This window comes from Balaenoptera musculus, chromosome 10 (genome assembly GCF_009873245.2).
Source record: "Balaenoptera musculus isolate JJ_BM4_2016_0621 chromosome 10, mBalMus1.pri.v3, whole genome shotgun sequence".
In the NCBI taxonomy this organism is placed as follows: domain Eukaryota; kingdom Metazoa; phylum Chordata; class Mammalia; order Artiodactyla; family Balaenopteridae; genus Balaenoptera; species Balaenoptera musculus.
Window position 1 is genome coordinate 86,674,603 of NC_045794.1, and position 25,593 is coordinate 86,700,195.

The following is a 25,593-nucleotide window of genomic DNA, read 5'->3' on the forward strand; positions in this document are numbered from 1 at the left end:
GAGGATGTGCTGTCACCCAATTAGGAGATCCCACTTTGCTAAGCCCATCAGCCTAGTTGCCAGTGCTGCACGAGGAGTGGATTTTTGCTTTGTCATTCTGACTCTGGCGGTTTGCCCGCCCATTCAGAGGAGGGCGTGGCTTCTCGGAGCTACTGGGAACCCGCAGCCCTTTCTCTTCAGTTTGCTTCAGTCCCGCATTGCACCGGAGCGGCAGGTGCTGGGACGTCTGAAGGAGCGCCTGGTGCCCAAGGACTCGCGTTCGTGTAAGCTTCGGGTTTACTGAAAACGGAGGAAGCCCCAGGCCCCTGGGCTGTGAGCACTCTGGGCCGAGAGCATCCTCCTGCCGGGTGCCTTGTGGATGCAGGGGAAGGGGAGACGTTTGAATGCGTGTCTGAGTAGGGCCGAGGTTTCTCTAAGTCGGGTGAGCTTCTTGGCGGGGTTCATTGTTTCGCCCGGGTCGGTGAAAGCTTGGCGTGTTGGTAGGTGAGACCGGCCCCCTGTCGGCTGGTGGTTTCCTGTCTCTAGCTCTTCTTTATAGAGACGGTTTGCAGAATATCGGAGAAAATGGTTTTTGTATCATTTCTTAATGCACGAGTCTTGAAATGTAGGTGATAATATGATGAATGGATTGACAGAACCTTGTCAGCAATAAGCGAGTATAACGATTAAAGGATGCCTTTCGAGGAATTTTCACACCACTGAATCCTCAGAAATTGTGAGATTGGCAAATCACGTGTGTCTCCGTGTGTTCAAGTGCGGAGACCAAGGCTTAGACTCCTGTGACTTTCCCTAGGCTGTTAAAGGAGACAACTAAGAGGAACCGGTGCTTATCTCACTGTATCAGGCAGTACAGGGTAGGGGTTAAAGACTACACTGCACTGCCTTGTTTGAATCCTGGCTCTGCTGTTGACTGACTAGCTGCTTGAATTTGGGTAGGGAAGCTTTTCTGTGCCTCAGTTTCCCTATTTGTGAAATGGACCTGATTGGACCTACTTCAACAGGGTAGTTATGAAGATTAAGTATTAACATATGCAAAGCACTACAGAATCGTTAGCTGCTATTACTATTGTTATTGTCAAACAACTATACTTTTGGGGGCTGGTGTGGTTTTTGTCTCATGAATGGACCTGATGTCAGTATAACTAGAGTCTATTTTTAATTCTCACTGACTCATTCTCTACCTGAGTTCGCCCGTTTGTAAAATTGGACCAGTTGCACCCAGCATGTCATTTAGGGGGTCGCTGTATTATTTCAAGGTTCTCAAATAAAAGCACCCCAAGTGGGCAGTGTTCTTAATTTTGCCTCGAGGTTTCAAATTTCAGAGAAACTTTGGAAGTTGGTTTTTTGGCATTCTGTGTATACGATGCAGAGTTCAAAGGAAGATTAAGTTGGGAGGTGTTTTATGAAAGCTGAGATAATTAATTGTGCCTTAAGCTTGCTTTTGAGGCTTTTCTGAATTCCAGACATACTGGGAAAGTGGGACGTGTATTTTAGTGAGACTTGCTCTTCTTCCATTCCGGCCGGAATCGTGGGGTTTGTAGTTGGCCTCGAGGCCATGTTTCCAGCCCGCGTGTAGGTCCGGACCCGAGCCGGCGGCGGGCCTTAGTCAAGGTCAGGGCCGGGGCTGGGGCCTGGGCAGTCGCCCGGGCGAGTGCAGTTTGGGACGCGGAAGCCCCGCCCCCGCCGCGCACTTCCCGCCGCGGCCGCGGGCGGAAAGACTGACCGGATCCGCTCTGCTTTTGCGCCACAGAGAATGGGCGGGGCCTCGAGGGAGCGCTCTGCGAACTGACCTGGGAAACCGACGTACCCGTTGTGTTTGTGAAACGGAGAAAGCTAGGCGGCCATGGTCCAACCCTGAAGGTAGGTGGGGGACCTTAACGTCTCTTTTGCCGCCTGAACTGCGAACGAGCTCATCGATCCGGTCGTGGTCTCAAAGCCAGGGTGATCGTGAGCGAACCTCCAAACGGAGCACATCCTTAGAAAACGACAAAGAAACGTGGGGGCCAGCTCACGTGTTAATCGACGTGGATGAGACACACATTTCAGAAGTGGGAAGCTTGGAAGGGCAGACGGACCTATTTTCATCTTTTAAAATAGGTTTTTTAAAGTGTCCTTTTTCTTTCCTTCCCAGTAAATCCAAATAACTTAAAATTTTTTAGCAGCAGTGTAAACTGCTGAAAGTGAGTCGTTTATAGACGTACTGAGAAAAGTGGGTCAGGAAATGCTTTATCTTTGTCCGTCCCTGTCGTCTTCCTCTTTAATTCTCGGGGAGGGAAACCCAGAAACCCCGGAACCCCAGGCTCAGGGGAGAGCAACCAGCAAGCTCCTAGAGTGAGTTCATTTCCCTTCAGGTATCTCTTTTCTAGCCCAGAGTTAACAACTGGGTAGAGGGGAAGAAGAGAAAGAAATCTTTCCTTTGGGTGGTGGTGAGCGTGGTGGCAGCCCTCCCTTAGGATCATCCACTGAGGGGCGGATGGGTCATGGCCCGCCATACGGGCAAGATGCTGGGAGGCTGGGTGCACATTTAGCGGGGGGATATGCAACGTGGATGACCAGGTTAGAAAGCCTCAGAATCCCATCACCTTGATACATCTGCTTTAACTTTTGCTGATTTTTTTGTCCTCCTTGTCTGTTTGTATCAATGTAATGTTCAAAGAAATGGATCTCATACTTAACATTGCCTCTTAGAAGTAAGCGTGAGGCCTCAGTTAAGTGTAACAATGTATTTTGATGTGTGTGTGTGTTTAGGAAGGTTATAACAATTTGTATTTTTATTTCCTACCTTTTCTTTTAAAAGAATCTTATTTATTACCTTTTTGAAGAATGGGTATAAGAAATGGAGATAGACTTCAAGACAACTACTAAATTAATGGAAACTAATTAACGGAGATTAAGGGCTTTTTAGCTTGATATCAAATACACTGTGTTACTCAGCCCTTTACAGTTTGCAGTACAATGAGACAGAGTCCTGTTAATATTCTTTCCTGTCTGATCTTTTTTCCGCCTGTGTCATAAACTTTGCACTTAAAAAGCTGTATAGGCATTTGATCTTTATATAATTCTACAGATGTCCTAGTTTTAACACCAGTGGGAGTAAAAAGTAAAATCACTTTTTTATAAGCTTTGCACCCACTTTATTGGTAAGATCTGATGTTCTCAATTCTTTATGATCATAGTTAATTTCAGACATTTAGTGAGGTGCAATGCCATGAATGAAAAGCCTACCACCAAGTTATAATTAAATTTTAAAGAATGATTTAGTACATCTCCTTTAAGTAAACTTACCACTCTCCTTTGTATCATTTGATATATTTTTGGTTTTTAATGAGTACTAAGATGTGGAAGAAGACACAACAAGGTAAGGCTACTGCTTTGAAATGTTTGTGAATTTCTAGATAATTGTTGCCCACATTTGGGACTAAATGGTAGGTCTTGAAATTCTTTAGGGAACGTTGGGTTTGAGTGGAGAAAGGCATTTATTTAGTGGAGAATTGAGTGCTTATAGGATTAGTGTTATAATCCTGAAGTCCACACCATAAAAAAGGTTAAGATTTCCTGCTTTAGTTGCAACCTAAATAATGGAGAGGGAGGGAGCTCGTTAAAACATGTGCTTTTCTTTTCTCCTCTTATTATTGTTTTTTCCTTCGTCTTCCTTTCTCCTCAATAAATAGCAGCAGCAGCAAAACCTGCCTTGTTTTCACAGCGTACTATGGAAGACCAGGGAGTACAGCCCTATTACTAGGAACTGATAAATTTAGATGACTACCTACAGGATGAAGGCTTTAAAGAAGTGCCTTTCAAAAAACTGTAGACTATGGACCACCTGCACAGAGTCCCCTGGAGTGCTTGTTAATTAAACACACATGCTTGGGCTTTACCTGAGATCTTGTTCATTAAACCCTCTGTAAGGGACTAGGTTCTGCCTTTTAATTTATTTTAAACAAGCCTCCTCAGGTAATTCGTATAACTATCACGTTTGAGACTTACTTTAATGTATAAGGTAGTTTGGTCACGATTAGTTGCTAAATAATTAGAATCGAGGAAAACCAAACAAAAGATTACTGTTTAATATCTAAAAGGTGTTTGAAGATGGCAAAGAGTAACTTAACAGGCAAGTAACACTTTCTACCTGAATAGAAAAATGGGGAACTATGCTATCTGTGGTCAGGGCCTGTATGTGCATGTGTGAAATTAGCACTAGCTAGCTACTAAATTGTAAGAACTATGAATATAGTTCCTGTTGCACAAAGACATACGGCTTTCATAAACATTTTAGTTCTTAAGAGCAAGCTTGCAAATTTTCCTACAGGGACTCTTTCTTATATGTAAATCAGTGTCTCCAGGATTCCAGAGTTTTGAAACCACTCATATAAAATGAATGCCTGTCGGTGGTATTGAGAGGTAAAGCAAAGTGAGTGAAAAAGTGCTTACTGGAATACAAAGTGCCAGACATAGTTAAGACTTCAGTAGTTTGAGATAATAATCTTGGGAGATTAAGACTAAAACTTGCAACATGGGACTTAATTTCTTCCAGGCAATAATAGGAGAGAACATGGACACAAAGCGGTGCATGATTAACATCCAAGGGAATTATGGAGCCAGTGTGGGAGGAGCTCAGAGGTGATGGTGTTGTGGTCAGGCTGGGGGCCCCCCACATTCTGGGCCCGGGGTAGGCACTGAAACAGGCAGGTCTCTTCTCAAGCCTAACTTCTAAAAGTTACCAGAAACCAGACTCCTAACTGAATAGACATCGGGAAATGAGTGGTAATTTAATAACTCTCTGACCAGTCCCTTTCTTTCTTAATACTCTACCAAAACGGGCAGAAAACTTGATTCTCTCCTCAGATAATCCCTTCCGGGGAGATTAGTAGTGTATGTGCTTTTTGGCCTAGTTAAGGTTGAGGCCTAAGGAGAATTGAAGGACTGCTTTGACTCTGGTTTATTTAAGAAGGTAAGAGTAAGGACTAACAGTGTTTACAAGAGGCATAGATTGCTAGTGCTGCAAATAAATTTATTTGGTGCTGATTATATAGTAAAATTTTTGCTAGCTGTGAATGCATGGTGAGACCCAGTGCCTTCTCCTCCCAGTTTAACCAGGTGACAACACAAACCTCTTCTTTGCTGTCTGTCAGTCCTCGTACAGTGGTGTCACTGTTCTGGTCCAGGCTTCAGATTTCCTCTCACCTTTCCTGTCTGTTCATTTACCAGGGCCTGTTTCCCACACAGGTGCCCACTTCTTCTATTAACTTTTTGCCCAGGCTACTTGAGGTACTGTTGCCTCCTACCTGAACGGTCGCTAACTGGCTGCCCGCTTCTGATCTCCCTGCCCTTGCAGTCCATCTGCTGTAGAACCATCTTCCTGATTGCTTCTTTGCTGCCCCCAGATCTGCATCCAGGATGAGTATGTATTTCTTAACTTGGTTTTCTGTGTCCTCCAGGGTCTGGCCCCAACCTGCTTTTCTGGTGATCTCGTGCTCTGCCCCCTTTTACCTCTACTGGAAGCTCGTGGGAATACTGTTGGAGCTGTGGTCCCTAAAATTTCCCTCCTTTGTTCTGTTCTTCATTTTCTTTCCTGACTTTTCTTCCTGCTCAGACCCACTTTTCCAACTGCCTACCTGTGTCAGAGTACAAGGCCAGATTTGCCTGTTCTCTCCCTCCTCTGCTCCCGCAGCACTCCCACAAATCCCTGTCTCTGGGAAGGGAGGAGTCCTGCCAATATCAGAAGTGAAGAGTTAGACTTATTCCTTGTGCCTGTGATTCTGGATCTGCCTTAGAGCTCATCAGATATTTAAATGAATGTCTGTCAATGATAGCAGCTACCATTTATTGAACGTCTGCTGTGTGCTAGCCTCTAAATGCTGTGGAACCTAGTTGATTGAAATCCTCCCAGTAGTAGTCCTGTGAAGGAGGTGGTGTGATCCAGTTTTACAGATGAGCAAATGGAGGCCCTCAGATCTTAAGGAGTACGCCCAGATGACATAGCTAGTAAAGCAGCAGAGCCAGGATGGAGCGCAGGCCTGTCTGTAAAGTTCACTCTGGTGTTCTCACACTTCTGGCACTTGGCTCTGTGTTACTGCTATTGGGATGCGTGCCTGATCTCCCTGGTGTGATTGTGTGCTCATGATTCACGGCTGAGCCCATGCAAATCTTGGTATTCCTAGCATAGCTCTGGCAAATTGGCGTTTGTGCATAGCATGCTTGCTGAGTGGAACTGCATTCCTCTGTGCCTGCTAAATTATACCCTCCTTTAGGATGAAAATGATTTATCTTTGTATCTTCCATGTGTTATTTTAACACCTAGTATGCACTCAGTAAATACCTGTGGAATGAATGGTTGATGGTAGGGCCGGAGGACTGACTTCAGTGAGGGATTTAGCTACAAGGTGTCTGATTTGGTGAAAGTGGACTGTTAGCGATTAAGCCCCAAGTATAATAGTTCAGGAGAGGTTCTAGGCAGCATATAAAGCAGTTCAGACTTTTAAAAGAGCTGTATGATAGCGGCATTGTCCATCTTCAGTTTATGTAGCTGTGTCCAGGTCAGTTGAGAAGAAAGTCACATTATGTCTATTTAGCTACTGTTTATTGAGCCCCTGTGTTCTCGATGTTGAGCTAGGCTCTGTCTTTGTTGTCTGTAGGGCAATGTATATATTTTAAAATACTTTTGTCAACAGATGTTTGTATATGATTTTTTACAAAGAGTCGTGGCCGCTCTGTATGACAGAGAAGACATCGGACAGAAGACATTTACAAAAGAGGAAACTCAAACTGCAAAGAAAGCACTAGTTTTGATTTTAACCCAGGGCTCCAGAGCTGAGTTTTTTCAAGGCTGCCTCCTTTAGAAGCCGAATACCCAGTGCTTTCCTACCCTTAGTCTATCAGAATGATGCTCCTGGTCATTGCTGACTTCTGAGGTGTCCCAAGAGAGTTGATAGTGGCTCTTACAACAGGAAAGGTTCTATTCTCATCTCACACCCTTGTTTATGTTAGTTCTTCAGGCTTGGCAAGTCAGCCAGCACTTGGTTTTCTGAAGTGTCAGTTAAATATATGACTTTCAACCACAGAGCAAGGGTGGAAGTTTTATATATTCTAAAGTATTTCAGTGGGCAGGTCCAAATTATTTTGTGGGGCTTGATTGTCATTTTATCTTCTACTTCAACTAACAGTAAAGCCTTCTTATTTGAATAGAACAGTTATTCAAAGCCTCTTTTAGATACCAGGTTTTTTCAAAGAACCTGCTGAAGTCCAAGGAACCATTTATGAGAAAAATATACATAAAGAATTGTGCGGGAATTCCCCGGCAGTCCAGTAGTTAGGACTCTGGGCTTGCACTGCAGCGGGCACAGGTTCGATCCCTGGTCGAGGAATTAAGATCCCACATGCCACGTGGCACAGCCCAAAAAAAAAAAAAAAAAAATTGGGGCTTCCCTGGTGGCGCAGTGGTTGAGAATCTGCCTGCTAATGCAGGGGACACAGGTTCGAGCCCTGGTCTGGGAAGATCCCACATGCCGCGGAGTAACTAGGCCCGTGAGCCACAATTACTGAGCCTGCGCGTCTGGAGCCTGTGCCCCGCAACGGGAGGGGCCGCGATAGTGAAAGGCCCGCGCACCGCGATGAAGAGCGGTCCCCGCACCGCGACGAAGAGTGGCCCCCACTTGCCGCAACTAGAGAAAGCCCTCGCACGAACCGAAGACCCAGCACAGCCAAAAATAAATAAATAAAATTAAATAGCCTACTTTATAAAAAAAAAAAAAAAATTATATGCCATTTAACTGACATTAGAATTTAAATAAACCCACACTGATTAAATTTAATAAATTTTCCAAAAAAAAAAAAAAAGAAAAAAGAATTTTGCATATAATCTCAGATTCTTCATGGCCCTGATTCAGAATTTCTAGTAGAGTGGTTTACCCTTCAAAGTGCTATATACACAGTTCCATTAGTTGAAGCCTTAGTAGGTTTTTAAGTTTTATTATATGACAAATTTCTTTTCACTGGTATTATTATAGTGAGATATATTTCCCTGTCTTCCTTATGGATATTTAGCCTTTAAAATATTTTTCTGTTCCTAAAACAACATCCCAGGAGTGAAGCTACTGGTTTGTATACACTTTTTTTTTTTCCTATTTAGTGTCTAATGTTTATTAAACACTTGCTATCTTTGGGATAACTGAAGATTTAAGTACCTGCTCAATAGTTGAAAATATTGTCAGATCTATCACGTAATTCTCATTCATTCAATACTTACAGTAACTTTATGATGTAAGTAGTAGTATTCTCATCTTACAAATGAGGAGACTGGAGGCTGACAGGTTAATAAGCAACCTAAGGTAGTGCTAATAGCTAATAGGTCATGAATGGAACCCAGGTTTGCCTCCTTCCACTGTCCATGGTCTTTTCAGAAACTCATTTAAAAACACAGATCTGCCTTGATCATTGGAAAGTTTACCTTTAATACTGAAAAGCTAAACAAAGCAAAAATATACACACACAAACATAACCTTAAAGGAAATTCAGATGAAAGAGAACATATACCTAACATCCAGCTACTCCAGCAAATCAAGCTAGGCCTTCACCACATCTCTTCAGAGCTCAGTATTAAATCAATACCCTGGCAGGATGAGGGGAGAAAAACTGCTGTGAGAGGAGGAACAGAAAAGTGTCAGGAGGTAGCTAACAGCAGGATAAGCATATCTTTTAGAGTGCGGGACTCAAACCTGACTGGTTCTTGGCTTTGGCTCAGAGGTCTCTTAAATATCTGTTGGTTGTAGATTAATCAGGCAATAAAACCCCACTGGAAAAGATAGTGGGTCCTATGTGACTTTTAAAATTTGACCATAGAGAGACCTATAACCTATCACATTCATCCGTACCACCATGTTTGTGTTGAACACTAGGGGTTGTGGGAAGGAGCTTAAGAATGCTTGGAATGAATGAATCTGAACTTCTAGCAAAGGGACTGAATAATAATACTGGAGGAAAAAAGTGAAGAAAAGAAGAAAGGAAATGGAGGCCCTATGGAGCCTTTAGCAGCAACTCCTGAAAGAGAAAAAGGGGTAAGAGGGAAGCTAAATTATTTTGGAGGCCAAGTTGTGTGTTAAGGGACCTGAACTAGTCTTACCGCAAGAAGAAGGTAGACTTCAGTGATTTCTTTAAAGTACTCGCACTTTTTGCCTTCTGTTAAGAGTCACAGAGAAGTTTACTGGTATAACAAATTAGGTATTGCTGTGCATTCTTTTTTTTTTTTTTTTTTTTTTAAAGCACTTTTCTTTTTTATAGCTACTTTATTATTTATTTTATTTTATTTTTGGTTTGTGTTGGGTCTTCGGTTCATGCGAGGGCTTTCTCTAGTTGAGGCAAGTGGGGGCCACTCTTCATCGCGGTGCGGGGACCGCTCTTCATCGCGGTGCGCGGGCCTTTCACCATCGCGGCCCCTCCCGTTGCGGGGCACAGGCTCCAGACGCGCAGGCTCAGCAGTTGTGGCTCACGGGCCCAGCTGCTCCGTGGCATGTGGGATCTTCCCAGACCAGGGCTCGAACCCGTGTCCCCTGCATTAGCAGGCAGATTCTCAACCACTGCGCCACCAGGGAAGCCCACTGTGCATTCTTTTTAAGCTGCATTTATATAATTATTACTAGTAATTGGACCTCGGGTTAGAAAATCACCATTTAGTAACTTAAGGATTCACAAGTGTAGAAATCCCGTTCTTCAAATGATCAGGGAAAATCATTAGATTTGAGATTTGTATTTTGTAGCCACATCTAAAGTTTGCGCTCTAAAGGCAGATTTTAAAAGGCAGAGTATAATGCAAGTATGACTTTCTGAGGATGACCTAAGTTACATGTTACCAAGGTTCTTATGAGCAGGGATCTAGCAGAGAATAAATTCAGCACTGAAAATCACAACTTAGTAATATGATGCTGGTCTTGATGTGTGCTGTTGCTCCGAGCAAGTTGTGTGGGCTGTTATCTCCTGTGACATCCCTATAAATGATATATTAGTAATACTTTATAAGTAGGTTGGGAGAATTAATTTATTTTTCTAAGGCATTTAAAAATTGTTTGGTGAAAGGCTCTGTATGGAGCAAATTGGTGTCGGTCTGTTTTCCATCCTCTGAGCCAGGAGAAAATAGGCACCTTAGGGTGGGAAGGTTGGCTTATCTTTTGGAGTTCTTTTATAAATCGCTTTTATTGAATTTGAAATGGATATCAGAAGCTCCCAAGAATATGGTTAACTATAAAAGCAAACTTTTTTGAACTTGGAACTATGTGTTTTCATCAAAGATTTAAAATGGGTAAGTGTTTGTTTGTAATTGGCCAGACTTGGGGGTAAAATATGGCCCTTTGATGATCCTGGTCCCCAACTTTTTCTCTTTTCTTTTTCTTCATTTCAGAGAAGAGATAAGGCTGACTTTCTGAAAAGCAGTCAACTTTACCTTTTTTTTTTTTTTTTTTAATTATTTATTTTTGCCTGCGTTGGGTCTTCATTGCTGCGCGCGGGCTTTCTCTAGTTGTGGTGAGCGGAGGCTACTCTTCGTTGCGGTGCACGGGCTTCTTGTTGCGGTGGCTTCTCTTGTGGAGCACAGGCTCTAGGCACGTGGGCTCGGTAGTTGTGGCCCACGGGCTCTAGAGCACAGGCTCAGTAGTTGTGGCGCATGGGCTTAGTTGCTCCGCGGCATGTGAGATCTTCCTGGACCAGGGCTCGAACCCGTGTCCACTGCATTGGCAGGCAGATTCTTAACCACTGCGCCACCAGGGAAGTCCCAACTTTTATTGTCAATGTGTAAGATATATTTCTTCCATTAATCTGTGAAATATTTTGCTCCAAATAAGTTGGCAGTAGGTGCTGGAACAAAGGTTTTCATCTACGCTTACACGTTCAAGTGTGCATACTCAAATGCCTCCATGTGAAAATAGCTTTGCTTGGAAGATTTATGACCAAATTCTTGCTTTAGGGAAGCTAACAGTCTAATAGGGCAGGGTAATGTATATGCACAAGTAACAGTACTGCATGCTGTTTTTGAAAAATGCATGTTTCTTTCTGAATTTTACCCCTACTTAAAAAGAATAATGGTGAACGAATAGTAATATAACTATTTTGAAGTAACTTAACATGAGGCTTGGCTGTTCATGTATTTGCAAGAAACTTTATGCTAATGTCAAAGAAAAATGAACCAGTGTAGATGCATAGGAAGGAAGATAGGGCCAATATACTTCCTGGTGCCTTGAAACCGGAGCTTCAGATGCAATGTGGTGGTCTCTCTCTCTCTCTTTCCCTCTCTCCTTCCCCTCTTGTGACTGATGAGCTGAGCCCTTTCTCCAACTGTACATGATTTCCTAGTGAACTAGGGGGTGTATTTTTCCAACATAGATTAGTCACCCGACTTACAGCATTCAAGTTCATATCCTTATAACAGATTGTGTTTAAAATCTTCACAGATTTCTCACCTTTTAGGGTTCAGATTTACTATCCACTCGGAGTCTGTGACCCTCACTTTTGGCAAGCTTCCAAACAGCTCTTTGGCGGAGACCCTGTCCACTTTATTCTTGTACCCTTGGCTGGCGCAGCACCAGAGATCGCTTGCGTAACGCTGGGGGCCGGGGGGGGGCCGGGGGTGGGAGTGGGGTAGGGTAGCGCACCTTCCCGCATGCGCCAGTCCGGACCTGGCTTACCCGATGACCCCGCCCCCCACTGGGGTAGGTTAGAGAGGATTTGGCTTTTGAAGGTTTTGAGGGCCCGCCTAGGTAATTAGCACAATTTACATTAGTATAATTACAGAGTTCCAAGCAACCACCTTGCAAATGGACCCTGAGAGTTCAGTTTGTCTGTAATGGAGATACCGCAGGCCACGATCCTTGGCTTTGTGAGCAGTTTATAATTTAGCCAGATTTAGTTTCCCCCCCTAAAAAGTCTTTTAATCACAGAGCGAAAAAACGGTGCCGCAACATGTGACAGCAAATGTTTTAAAGCACGGGACGTTTGGTCCCCCATAATTTTGTCATAAGATTGTCCAAGCGTTTCTTTGAAAGCTAGATGACACTGCCAGTAAACGCCAAAATAGTAGCTATCGCTTGAACCGAGCGGTGTTACTCTAGGGTGGGGGTGGGACCCATTCTCGCGCGCCTTCTGCGCCGGCCGGGGGCTTGTTCACGAACACTGAGGGGTCTGGCCTCCGCGGGGCGGGGCCGCCGGGAGGCGGGGCGAGCCGGGCCCGGGACCGCCGGGACTGCGCTAGTGCGCATGCGCAGGCGTCCTCCTCCGCGCCGGCTGACCCCTTGTTTCCGCCGTTGGCCGAAACACTGCGAAGGTCGTTACCTGAGCGCTACCGGTCGCCGACATGGCTGAGGAAAAAGATTGCCTGAGTGGAGACGTAGAGATGGGCGAGGAGCCGGTGGTGACCATTACCGGTGGTGCGTACTCTGGGAAGCAGGCGGCGGCGGCGGCGGCGGAGCCGATGAAGGTGGAAGCGGCGGTGGGGGCTGATGCCTGCTCTGACGACCTTAGCTGTGGGGAGGCCGACATCGACCCAAGCCTGCTGGAGCTGGTGGATGAGGAGAAATGCCGGAGTATCCGCAAGCAGTACCGGCAGCTCATCTGTAACGTCCAGCAGAACCGTGATGACATAGTGAACACGGCGAGCGAGTCCTTAACCGAGGCTCTCGAAGAAGCCAATGTCCTGTTTGATGCAGTGAGTCGAACGAGAGAAGCGGCCCTCGACGCTCAGTTTCTTGTTTTGGCTTCTGATTTGGGTAAAGAAAAAGCAAAGCAGCTAAACTCTGACATGAGCCTTTTTAATCAAGTGGCATTTTGTGATTTTCTGCTTATATTTGTGGGTCTAAACTGGATGGAAGATGATGGACGTGATGCGCTGAGTGACTGTGATGATAATATAGCTCGCTCTTTTTGGGAGACAGTACAAAAGGAAGCAACGTCGTGGATGCTGCAAGCTGAAACATTCCACTTTATTTTCGGTTCATGCAAATCAGAGACTTCCGCGCGGAAGCCCCGACTTGAGCACCGGAAAAAAGTTCACAGAATGGAAGAAAACGGGGATATGCCTACAAAGCTGAGGAAGCTGGACCTGAGTAGTAATCAAGAAGCGACAGAAAAAGAAGTAGAAAGAATCTTGGGATTGTTGCAAACGTACTTTCGAAAGTATCCTGATACTCCCGTGTCCTATTTTGAGTTTGTGATTGACCCAAACTCTTTCTCTCGTACTGTGGAGAATATATTTTATGTTTCTTTCATTGTAAGGGATGGTTTTGCAAGAATAAGGCTTGACCAAGACAGGCTGCCAATATTGGAGCCCATTAATATTAACCATGTGGGTGAGGGGAATGATTCCAGTTCCCATGGCAGGAAACAAGGAGTTATATCTTTGAGTTTACAGGACTGGAAAAATATTGTGGCAACTTTTGAAATTTCAGAGGCCATGATCAGAAACTCGTACTAAAGATTTTTGTTCTTAGTGTAGGAGACATTTTGTGGTTTTTCTTAAGCATCTCAAAATGGAGAGTAAAATCTAAACAGAAGCACATATTGTATCTCTTGTAAAGTGAAAAAGTATTTTCAAGAACATCAGAAATTGTTTTACTGTGCAGTGTATTTTTTCTTGGTAGTTTATAAAGTTGTCATGATTTTCTGTTGCTAAAAGAAATTCACTGGCATGTTCATGGGAAAGTTTTTTTGAATGCTCCTTAAGACTTTAATAATAAAAGTTCTGAATTCCATAAATTAAAAGGTATTTGATAATTTTCCAAAAAAAATTAGTTATGGTGCTCTGTGATACTTACTGCCTTGCTTCCTCTGCTCCAGGGAACCACAGGAATCCCAAATGGGGCTCTTGACCAGGTTGGGGGGAAGAGTGGGTGGAAAAAATGGTCAAGGAAGACTATCTGTAGGGCAGAGCCTAAGTGACGTTAATACTGTTAAAAAAAAAAAAATTCAGATGCCATGCTTCATTGCAAAGAAGACTCAGTTATATTAATGAGTGGGTATCCATATTCTAAATAATTTCTCCTGTGATTGGACTCAACAAAAGTAGAATATCTCTACTGTAGTAGGTGAGCCATCAACTAAATGCTGGAAGGCGAGTAAATTGGTCAAAGGTAAGGAAGGTAGTCTCGCAGAGAAATATGGAGGCCAAATACGTGGAATTGTGAGAAGTTATGGCTCCAGAGAGACCTGTAAGATTTTTTGGAAGACTACTCCATTTGAATGTTATCCTGGGCAAAAATTGGCATACCTCATCTGTTAGTGTCCTCAGGAGTAGAAGGTAACCTTTGCCAGATTATTTCAAACAAAATCTTTTAACATCCAGTTACATAGTCTTTATGTACTGGCTTCATTTCTTCTCTGGCCCCTAGCTTCCCTTTGTAATTTCTGCTGATACAGAGTGTCCCTCAGAATCAGTGATGTTTCATTATGGTAACAGCTTTGAATATTTGTTCCCAACTCCATTTTGATTTCTTAAGTAGGGCTTTAAATGCCTGGAAACTTCCTGTTTAAACTGAAATATGTGATTAATTAATCCAAGTTGTCTTCATTTTCTTCACTTAGGATAAAGCCATAAAGGCTTTTTAGTGTTGTTGCTTGTAATTGTTTTAAGAATATAAATTACCACCTTATTTGGACGCTACTGCTGAAAATTTGGGTCTTTAAGAATACAAGTTTCGAAGGTGCAGTGAGCATGCCTGTGCTTTCCTTGATCCCTATAGAAACTAAATCTTTGGTAGCAGGGGGTCTTGCCATTAAATCTTATTTGGCAAGTGGATAAGTATCTGCTTTGCATGGCAGTAATGATAAACTTTCCCACTAAGTCTAAATGTAGTACAGGGAAGGGAAATCCAAAGACTAAATGAATGACTTTGAGATCAAGAGAAGATTGAGATTGAGAGGTTCTTCAGTAATAGTGGAGGTTTTTAGCAAAAACAAATTTCTCATGAAACTGGGCCAATTATTTTCTAAAGTAGTCAATTTTTCCCCTTTTTTATATGAAGGGATGCTCACCCTTCCCAGTGTCTACCACCCTTTGATCTAGCGATTGTGGAAGCATCATTTGGTCTCTGATCCTCCCTTTAGCATGCCTCTACCAACCGGGTTCCTTAGGTTTTCCAGAGCTTTGCTGTTTGGGGAAAAGATAATCTTAGTGATAGCAAAAAGATCTTGCCTCAGGTCTACTCACCACCAGTTCTCTCTTTAAACGCCAAGTGCCTTTACTAGGAGTATTTGAAACTTAGTGATGACTAAAAGCATTAACAGAGAATGTGGAGGTTTGGGAGGAAAGTAATCTTCTGGGTCTTCTCTAAAGTAATAGCTGTTAACATATAAATCAGGTTGACCACTTGTTTCTACTTTTAATTGGTTGTCATGACACATAGATTGCCTCATCACTTGGAAATTAAAGCGATTGTTTACCTTGAAGAAAAAAGGAAAATTGACCAATAGATAACTCATTTATAGAGATTAGATGTGAACCAAGTTGCAAGTCTGCTGGTTTCCCACTAATATAGTTAGAGTGCCTTATATTTCGCAGGTTCAGTAAAATCAGCTGAACTTCAGGAGAATATTATGGAAATCTTTTAAACTAGGATTTTGTTGTTTGACAGAACCACTCTCTGACAAAGGACCTGGGATCAGATCCTCTGTAACGTTCTAGTTGGAGACTTTGGGCAAATTAGTAAACCAGCAGACCTTTAGGTTTTTTATTTGCTAAGTGGGAATAATTACCTGTTCTCTTAAATTTACAGTAAGGATAAAATGAGAAAATGTATGTGACAAGTACTTTGAATTAATGGATGTGGTATAGTGAGAAAAGCAAGAGATTTGTAATCATTTAGATCTGGGTATAATTATTGACTCATGGGCAAGTTTCTTAATCTCTAAGGGTTTCTTTTTTTTTTAATTTATTTTCTTTCTTTATCTTTGGCTGCGTTGGGTCTTCGTTGCTTCACGCAGGCTTTCTCTAGTTGCGGTGAGCGGGGGCTACGCTTTGTTGCGGTGGCTTCTCTTGTTGCAGAGCATGGGCTCTAGGCACAAGGGCTTCAGTAGTTGTGGCTCATGGGCTCTAGAGCGCAGGCTCAGTATTCGTGGCGCACGGGCTTAGTTGCTCCACGGCATGTGGGATCTTCCTGGACCAGGGCTCGAACCCGTGTCCCCTGCATTGGCAGGCGGATTCTTAACCATTGCGCCAGCAGGGAAGCCCTCTAAGGGTTTTCTTATTGTCATTTCTGAAATGGGAATGGCATGTGATTAAATGGGATGATATATACCAAACATCTAGCCCAAGGTTGGGCTTGCTGTGAGCACTCATGTTAGTCCCTCACTCAGTAGTAGATCAAAGTCAGAAAGTCCATGCTGCTGCCTCTTTCCATGGTGACATCTCTGTCACGGTTCGTACACTTTGCTTTAAGTCTAGATGTCGTGACTTTCTCATATTCTTGCGTTTGTTGTGGGGAAACCATTACCAAGTGATTAGAATTGGCACTTTGTTAGTTCACTCAACAACTGTGCCAGGCACAGCTCTAGGCATGGCGGGTGGGGGGTGGCAAGTGGTGAACTGAAAATTGCCTGTCTCTCATGGAGTTTATATTCTAATGGCTGTATTAGTTTCCTATTGCTGTTGTAACGAACTACCATTTAGTGGCTCAAAAACAACACAAATTAATTTTCTTATGGTTCTGGAGGTTGGAAGTCTGAAATCGGTTTCTCAAGGTGTCAGCACGGCCGGTTCCTGTGGAGGCTCTGAGGAGAGAAATCTGTTTTGCCTTTTCAGAGGCCACATGTGTTCCTTGATGCACTATTCCTCCGTTTTCAAAGCTGCCAGTGCAGCCTCTCTGTCTTCGCATTGATTACTGCAATGAAGTCTCCCTCTGCCTCCCTCTTATAAGGATACTTGTGAATAAGTTGGGCCCGTGGGATAATCCTGGAAAATCTCCCCATCCCCGGATTCTTAAATCACATCTCCAGAAACTCTTTTACAGGTAATGTATTCACAGGATCTGGGGTTTGGACTTCAGTGTTAGGGGACCATTGCTGAGCCTGTCACAGAGTGGGAGACCACGGTAATTCTGTCAGTGATGACTGCTCTGGAGAAAAACTGCTTGGAGAGTGGCTGAGAGGCTGGATCGGGGTGGACCCTGGGAGGAGGCATTGAAATGGATTCTGTTTGTTCTAAGCCATTTGCCAGAATACTTGGTACAGAGTGAATGTTAAATATGACTGTGGCTCTAGACATTTTAGGCACATGATAGCTGGCAGGTCTAGATGGTTAATTGGTCATGGAGAATCAACTTCCCTGGTTCTCCTAGGAGGAAGGTAGTGTAGCAAGCCTCTCTACTTCACTGACTGGGCACAAAGACAATTCTCTGATTTGTACTCACCTCAGTATTACTGTTTGATAGTTTTCACCCAGCACCACCTGTCAGCATTGGATTGAAATTTTCCCTAGGCCAGGAGTTGGCAATGTTTTTTCTGCAAAAAGCCAGGTAGTAAATATTTTAAGCTTTGTGAGCCATATGGCCTCTGTTGAAACTAGTCAACTGTGCTCTTGTTGCAAGAACAGCAGCTCTAGACAATATTGAAACAAGTGGGCGTGGCTGTTTTCCAATAAAATTTTATTTATGGATACTGAAATTCGGGTTTCATATAATTTTCATGTATCATTAAGTATTGCTCTTGATGTTTTTTTTTCCTTTATCATTTAAAAATGTTAAGAAGAACCATTGTTAGCTCAGGGGCTGTGAAAAAAAAAAAACAAAAACAAACTACAGGCCTGCTGGGTTTGCCCCTCAGGCTGTAGTTTGCCAGTTCCTGTTATAGACCTGGGGCCCAGGCTCTTACAGAAAGCCTGTAGCATTTAAACCATCATTTAGTTTTATTTCTTTCGTAGCCCATAATCCTCCAAAGCAGAGGCTTGAGGTATATCGCCTAGTGGATGCTGCAGCGTGCTGGCAACAGCAGTCAGATTTCAAAGGAAACAAGCAGTCAGCAGCTCGTATCGTTTATATAATCACTGCAGACAAGGAACCCAGGCAGGAGAATTTAAGCAGTTTGCCCAGGATCACATAAGTGACAAAGTCAGGTTCAGATTTGGACTAAATCCAAGCTCCTAACCTATTATGCTACACCCCTGGTACTTTTTCAGTGTTTTCCCACAGTTTTATTCTCAGGGATGAGAAAGCTGAACTGAAGCCCAGCCTCTCAGTGTACATAACAGAGTAGGAACTAGCACCCAGGTGTTTTATTCTAAGAATATTTTTGAACATCACATGCATGTGGAGTTGGCACTGGTGATGCAGAAATGAGACAAGATGCTTGTCCTTGTAGAGTTGATGGGATTGTGTGAAGATGCCAGCAGGGGCATCAGAGGAGGATCCAGCCTGCTGGGCACAGTCAAGTAAAGGCTTCCAGCTAAATCTTGAAGGACAGGAAGGGGCGGAACAGTCTTCACTAAGTGCTCTGAGAATCTGTGTTAATGCAGTTGCAAGAAACAGGAGAATGTTGTTTGGGAACCTTAGGGAAACAATGGAACAAACGGGCCTTACGTTTGTGTCTTAGGATGTTGGTAAAAGAGCCTAAAGGAATGCTTTAGAAAGGGTGACATGTTTGTGTACATCGAATAAAAATAATAAAACATTGTGCAGTTGATATGCTGGATCAGAATTTGATGGGAAGAGGGCATTTCAGGTGAGAGGCGATGCAGGTAAGTGCAGGGGACAACATCTGTAAAACATGCCAGAGCTTTTTGACTTAGCCCCTTGGGAAGGCAGGTTCCCTTTTGTAGGAAAGGGAGAATTAGTGACTGAAGGAATTTTTCCTACCAACCATGGTGCCAATATGCTTTCTCTCACGCTCAGCAGTTGGGGGCGGGGGTGGGGTTGGGGGGAATGTTGATTTTACAAAAGGAAAAAGCAGACTCCCAAGGATTAGGTGATTAGCCCAAGTCACCTAGCCTTGAGAGTGAGAGCAAGTATTTTCACCTAGGTCACTTCCACACCAGAGCTCATGTGTAATAGTTAAAAAAACAAAAACCTGTGCCCAAAGGATAGGAGTCATGTTTGGGGGAAAAATAAAGATGACTTACTCAAATTTTAAAGAAATCTGAATTGCTTTCAGCATTGTGCCTTTCTGGGGGAGTCTGGAGCACCGTTTTTGCTGGGGGTGGGGTGGAGGAAAGGCATTGAGAGGCAGATGGAAGAATATACAATCTGTAAACCTCACAAACAGCTGCTGGGGGGGGTGTGTATGTTTACACTGCTGTCCTTGGTTCTCAAAATGTGGTCTTCATTCTGCCCACCCCCTTCAGGAAGTCCTTGAGGTCAGAATTACGTTGATACTAAGATGCTCTTTGCCTTTTTCACTCATTCTCTTGCACGTCTACCATGGAGTTTTCCAGAGGCTACATGGCAGGCAGAGTGGTGCAACAGACTGAACACAGAAAAGACATGAACTGTCTTTTATCAAGATAGTCATCACAGAGAATTACAGAGATATAAAATAATGCCACTCTTCTCACTAATTAAAAATGTTTTTAATCAATTGTTTATGTTTAACAATGATGTTTGATATTTAAAATTTAAAGATATTTTAATAACTTAAAATATTTGAATATTTAAGATTAAATTTTTTTTCTTAGTTTTAGTTACCAATATACTAAGCCCCACATTAACCAAAGCTCTAAATAATTTAAGGTTCTAAAGGGATCCTGAGACTAAAAGTTTGAGAACTCCTGTTCTTTATCAGCTTCTCTGGTCAGTAGTAACCAATATTTCTAGCAGTCGTAATTGGAGAATGGGGGGCGTTTTTCTCTTGTGTCTCTTTACTCCATCTGTGTGCACCTTCCTTACACTGTGGAGGAGAGAGCTGTCTTGTATTGTCTATCTTCTATCTCAGGTGGGCAACCACTTCCTTGCAGTTGAATGACAGCAACTTCAGTTTTAAGTTGGATTAAAATTTTAAAACATCATGTTTAGTTCTGGGGTCAGCTGAATGCCTCAGTTGCCTGTCTTGCTGATTTTACTTTACAGAACTAAAAATGTTCAGGCTCACTCAGAGCTCTCTTTGTAAAATCTGTGTGCCCGGTTGATATAATTTGACTTAAACTTGAACCATAAGAACCCAGGTCTGATACAAAATTTCAGTACAGAACAGATTTTTATAAACATTGGTAGAGGGAGTATGTAGCTTTCCAGCATGACAGTGCATTTTCCTTCTTTTGTTTCAGTAGATGTGTTGGGGGAGGTGGTTATAAGAACGGGTGGTTTTTATTTAGGCAGCCAGTGATTGTGTTTTGGCACCATCTGTGTTAAAGTACATGCAGATAAAATGAGGCTGAGATTAAAAATGGTTATTTTTCCAGAAGAACATCTAGCTGCATCTATTTGTTAATTCTTTTCAAACAGCAAGTCAGCCCTTCCACTCTGAGATCAGCTAGAGAGAGGAACGCTTGTGACCTGAGGCTTACATGGCTCCTTTGCTCTGAAGGGCTGTCATTACCAAATTGTCTTTCTCCCCACAGTGCCTTGCACTGGAGGAGAAGCCTCGGCCATAATGCCAGTTGATGAATACTGGCTCTGTTTACCAGCCTCTCACGTTAGACCTTTTGTACAGACGGTCAGGGTGATGCAGTCTTGCCCCTGCTGTTGCTGGTTTCCAGGTGCTCTCCCTTCAATCCCTGAGCCACGGTGTGTACCTGCCGTGCTGCCCGGGGGCAGCCGCGGTGCCGCGCCTCCTCCGCCTTTCCATACTGCACCCCCTTCTACATCCCGAGCATCCAATTCTACTGATCCTAAGCTCTGCCTTTTGTCCCCCACATCTGATGGTAGGCAGGAGAAAAATGTGCAGTCTGGGCTGGTAAATTTGGGGGCTTTTTTGATTACCAAGGTTAAAACTTGACTTAAAAAAAAAAAAGAAAAACATTTTTGTGTGCTTGTTAACAACTTTTCCAATCATTCTCTCATGTTAGCAGATTTTTAAAATAAGAAATAATTTTAAATATTCACCAAAACAGTGTTCCATGCTAATACGAAATGTAACTAATGTGTTTTAAAACTAGTGGAATCAAAGGATATTTTAAAATTAAAAGTCTAATGTTTATATTATAAATGCCAAGTACACGGAAACTACTAAATATAGGAGGCTTCATACATAAGCAGATTAAAGAAATGAGCTTTAAGGGTCACTTGTTTATTTATTTAACCTTTTTTCCCCATTTATTTAAAATGTCTTATGAAAGCAGGGACTTTTAACTTTTTGTTCAGGTCAGTGTCAATTAGTGATTTTGTTCTGAATTTCTAGATTTTACGCTTTACCTAAACAATGTAGAAAAACTTTAAAATATTTGGCTAACCTGTTTCAGTTGCTATTTACCAGGTCCCTATCTTAATCTATGACCTTAGCCTACTCATTATTCTACCTTTGACTAGAAAGTGAAAATGATTGCCAAATTGTATTGGGTCTATTAAAAACATATAGTACAGATGTTCTTAAAACCTAATTTAAAGCCTAGTTTAAAAATTCTAGGAAAAAAGAGCTGATCAAACTTAATTTAGGTCTAAGTTGATTTTGTTGGACCATCAGGGCCTTAGTTTTGTGTACTATGAGGACACTTCAGAGTAGCTATCTGTGATGTGGAGATGCATTAGGACAGTCCTAACAGAAAGCAGGTAACTGATGACCACTTGAAGGAAGGTTGAACATTTCCAGTTGCATGCTATGATGTAAATCAATATTTTTCCTTTGCTTTTCTTTGAAGAAAGGTTTTTCACAAAACTTTTCAGACATTGCTGCTTTTAAGTTAAGTTATTTTTACTTCCATTGTTTTTCTTCTTTAGGCTTATCAGGAGGGCGGACTTCAAAATCTACTGAAAATGAATGGCTCCGAGGATCTCCCCGAGTCCTATGACTATGACCTCATCATCGTGGGAGGGGGCTCAGGAGGACTGGCGGCTGCTAAGGCAAGGAAGGCTTCTTGTGTGTTCTGGGATGTGGATAGAACAGTCACGCCCCCGACAGCATTCTCCAGGTTCCCTGTGGAATTTGTTGGAGCTACTCTTGTGACGTTTCATACGTTAACTTGGGCAGGGAACGTTAAGGACATTTTTCCAGGTTCAGCTGTATATTCTTTGTATAAAAATACTGGGGCCAGTATTTTGGGACATATTTTCATTCATTTTAAGTTTGGTTGATTTTTTTTTTTTTTTTTTAAGATAATAAGGGGTTTGTATGCAAATGGCTTGAAAAGAAATAAATATATTTTTATTCTTTATAAATACGATAATTATTTGTTGTTTTCACTTTGATGATTTCCCTAATCACAGAACCTCCTCCCCAATAGAAAGATGGAGAGCAGTTGGATTTCTTAAGCTTAATCACTAAAAGTTTTTGCCTCCCCTGTGTATGAAATGAGGTAAGAGTGTATCCACTCACTCTGTGGCCTGGAGGTGATGGAGTACAGGAAGTATAAATACAGGAGATTAGGAGTACGGCTCCTGGCCCTGAATTGAGATACATTTTCCATGTGTGAGGGGCCCTTGTGCCTGTCATTGTTCCCCATCACCTTGTTTTAAAAGATGAGGTAGTTGTCCTCCTCTAAGGTGTATCTTGTGAATCAGTGAAGGTAGATTCAAATGAAGCTGTCCAAATTGGGAGCAGGCCAATGTCTGGCAGCAAGCATTTCTTTGCTGTAAATGATTCAGGAGTAATCTCAGATTTTTTTTATTCTAGTGGTGGTGGCTTTGAAGGACACATAGACTCAGTCCTTTCAAATAACCTTTGGAGGTCTAGTTGCAAATACACAAAGCTTATTCTCTGAGAAAGATAAAGGATACTCTGCAAAATGAACTTGTGATGGTTGTCGTCACTCCCCTAAAATAGATTCGGAAACCTTATAGAGATCATCAACTTCTCCAATGGCTCTTCACATGAACATTTTAGGAAATCTGACAATTTCAGAAGAAAAACTTTTCCAGTATTCTGTTTAGAAACTGAAGTAGATAAAACTTCAAAGTACTTATAAAAATATTGTCTTACTGGACACAGGTTGAATCAAGGATTGTAGACTATCAGTATATCTGTTTTACTGCCTGTTTACCACTTGCTTAGAAATGGCCACATATTTTTCAGATTATTGCTTAATTTATTATCGTTTGGCTGGAATTACATAAGAGGATTCTAGAGATTCCAGCTGACTGACAGTTCTGCAATTGTAATCTGCATATTCTTTGAAGCTACCTTATGACTAAGTATTGCTTAACTTTTACCTTGGAGTTGCACTAATCGTTTTGGTATATGAAATTCTCAGGTATTAATGATTGGTTATGCTTTAGGCATTATAGCTTAGTAAAAATAGCATGGGTTTTCAACAGCCCATTTCCAGTCCATCATGTTAGCCATTCCAACTCATTTTAATAATTTTATTTTCCAGGAGGCAGCCAAATATAACAAGAAGGTGATGGTCCTGGATTTTGTCACTCCAACCCCTCTTGGAACAACATGGGGTAGGCTTTTAAAATACCTTAGAAGTGACCTTGTAGGAGCAGGTTTTTCCCTGGCATGGTTTAAATGGCCCCTAAAGTCCAATTTTAAAATTAAAAATTAAATAAGAAAAAAAAATAACCCAAAACATGTACTTCTTTCACTTGTGCTAAGTTAAAATGGACTCCAGTTAAATGTTGAAATAGGTAAGTTTTATCAAGATGACTCAGCTGCTTCAAATTAGAAGGAGGCAAGAAGAAGCAGGAAGTCTGGATAAAACAGTGTCACAATTTCTAATTCATTCATCAGCTATTTGTGAAGGTGTCACTTCTGTGTCGGGCACTGTTCTGGTGCTGGGTGTAGTCCCTCTGGCCTGTGGAGCTCGCACTCCGTAGTGACACTCGGCTAGCATTCTCCTGAGAGGGCTTCGATTTCCTCGCTGTGGAGTCCACTGCCATCTTGCAGTCTTATGCCATTTTGGCTGCCTCCCCACCTGTCTAACGGAGACAAGTTATCACCATGTTCTTTAAACTCAGGGACACTAAATCTTTTTTTGGGGGGGCGTTGGGGGGTGGTGTCATGAATCCTTTGGTGAGAATCAGCAAAGGCTGTAGACCGCCTCCGTAAAGAGATGCTCGTATACACCAAACTTTCTGTGTGGTCCCAGGCCCACTGCAGTCCAGCCACGCCCAGCTCAACAACCCCTTGATCAGTTCTACTCCTAGGGCTGGTGGCAAGTGTAAGGTTGTGCACAAAGTAAGGCTTCAGTTTCTGGCATTTTTATCAGCAGTCAATTAATTTTGAATCTTTGAAGTATGTGGAAGTTGTGGAAACCTGCTCATTTTCATTTTAGGGTAATGTTGCTGTCTTTGGTCTGTAAGGCTCTCTGAACTTAGAAATGTCACGAGACTTAGTAATAAACTCATATAAACAGTATTGGCTACATTAAGCAAGTAAATTATGATGTTTAGTAGAATAGCACTGGTGCTTGGGGCAGGCCACCCCAAAATACGCACAGTGGCATATTGATTATTTTGAATTAAACTTACTTAAGAAATGGCCAGTGCAAGAGGGACACTCTGGCTCTCCTTTTTGTCTCTGAAAGCAGGAAATAAGTCTCGTGAAAGGTGCACTTCCTGCATCTGGAGGTAGAGAGACAGCCTTATCACAAAAGATAGGGAATTTGGGGCTGAGGAGCCTATTGTACACAAACCTGTCACCTCTTTAATTAATCCCAAGCCTAAACTCTTTAGATTCTTAAATAATTGGGCACCCAAAACCTAAGTTTCTTTGTCCTGTCAATTTCTCTTAAATGTATTGTTTCTTTGTCTAAAAAGTATAAAAGCTGCCTGCTTTGGCTACTTCTTAGGTCCCATTTCTATGAAACCTTCATGTGCACAAATTAAAATTTCTTTCTTTTTCTCCTGGGGATCTGTTATGTCAAATTTATTATTAGTCCAACCACAAGAACTCAAGAGGGATAGAAGGGAAATCTCCTCCTCTGTGATGTTAATAATAATCGTTGCCCTTTTTCTTTTGAGGATTGTAATACAGGCTGTAAACTGATTTCTCAATGCTGTTGCAGGTCTCGGAGGAACATGTGTGAATGTGGGTTGCATACCTAAAAAACTGATGCACCAAGCAGCTTTGTTAGGACAAGCTCTCCGAGACTCTCGAAACTATGGGTGGAACGTCGAGGAGATAGGTATGTGGGGGAAGCTGCTCTTCCGTTTGTGCTTCTGAGGGGTTCAAGCTGGGATCTTGCAATGCGCCATCCATCTAGCAAGTAACCCGGAAGTTGTTTCTGTTGTTTGTTTTTTTAATGGATAAAATCACTGTGGTTATCCTGTGTCGTGTTAGCTCTGTAGCTATTATTATGTATGGTAAGAACAGATATTGCACTTGGAGTACCTTTTTATAATAGAAAACCAGAATTCTTTCAGATAAATTCTCATAATTATATAGAGTTTCCTAAGGAAGTGCAAACTACATTTGCTTTCCTTTGAAGCTATTACATTTCTCTCTCACCAAAAAAGTCTGTTCCATGAGCTGATATTTGGGGGGATTGTTTGTTGAGAAGGGGGTTTTGTTGGATTAAAAATATTTAAACTACCATAGAAA

At 42.4% G+C, this 25,593-nt stretch overlaps 2 protein-coding genes across 4 annotated transcripts in view; both read left to right on the forward strand.

The window, feature by feature from the left end:
* Nucleotides 1-25,593, forward strand: part of TXNRD1 (thioredoxin reductase 1) — a 62,184-nt gene continuing 36,591 nt past the window's right edge. Inside the window, exons 1-5 of one of the 3 annotated variants that reach the window (XM_036866026.1) lie at nt 115-263; nt 1,751-1,860; nt 21,831-21,953; nt 23,423-23,495; nt 25,058-25,177. In XM_036866026.1, the coding sequence (XP_036721921.1) occupies nt 21,867-21,953; nt 23,423-23,495; nt 25,058-25,177 (280 nt within the window). In that variant the 5' untranslated portion in view covers nt 115-263; nt 1,751-1,860; nt 21,831-21,866. Of the gene's footprint in view, nt 264-306; nt 422-1,750; nt 1,861-21,830; nt 21,954-23,422; nt 23,496-25,057; nt 25,178-25,593 lie in introns of those variants that run through there. The other 2 variants (XM_036866025.1, XM_036866023.1) reach the window with 2 other exon arrangements.
* On the forward strand, nt 11,612-13,752 carry EID3 (EP300 interacting inhibitor of differentiation 3). The gene has a single exon (XM_036866027.1). The coding sequence runs from the start codon at nt 12,335-12,337 to the stop codon at nt 13,448-13,450; it is 1,116 nt and encodes a 371-aa protein (XP_036721922.1). The 5' UTR covers nt 11,612-12,334; the 3' UTR covers nt 13,451-13,752.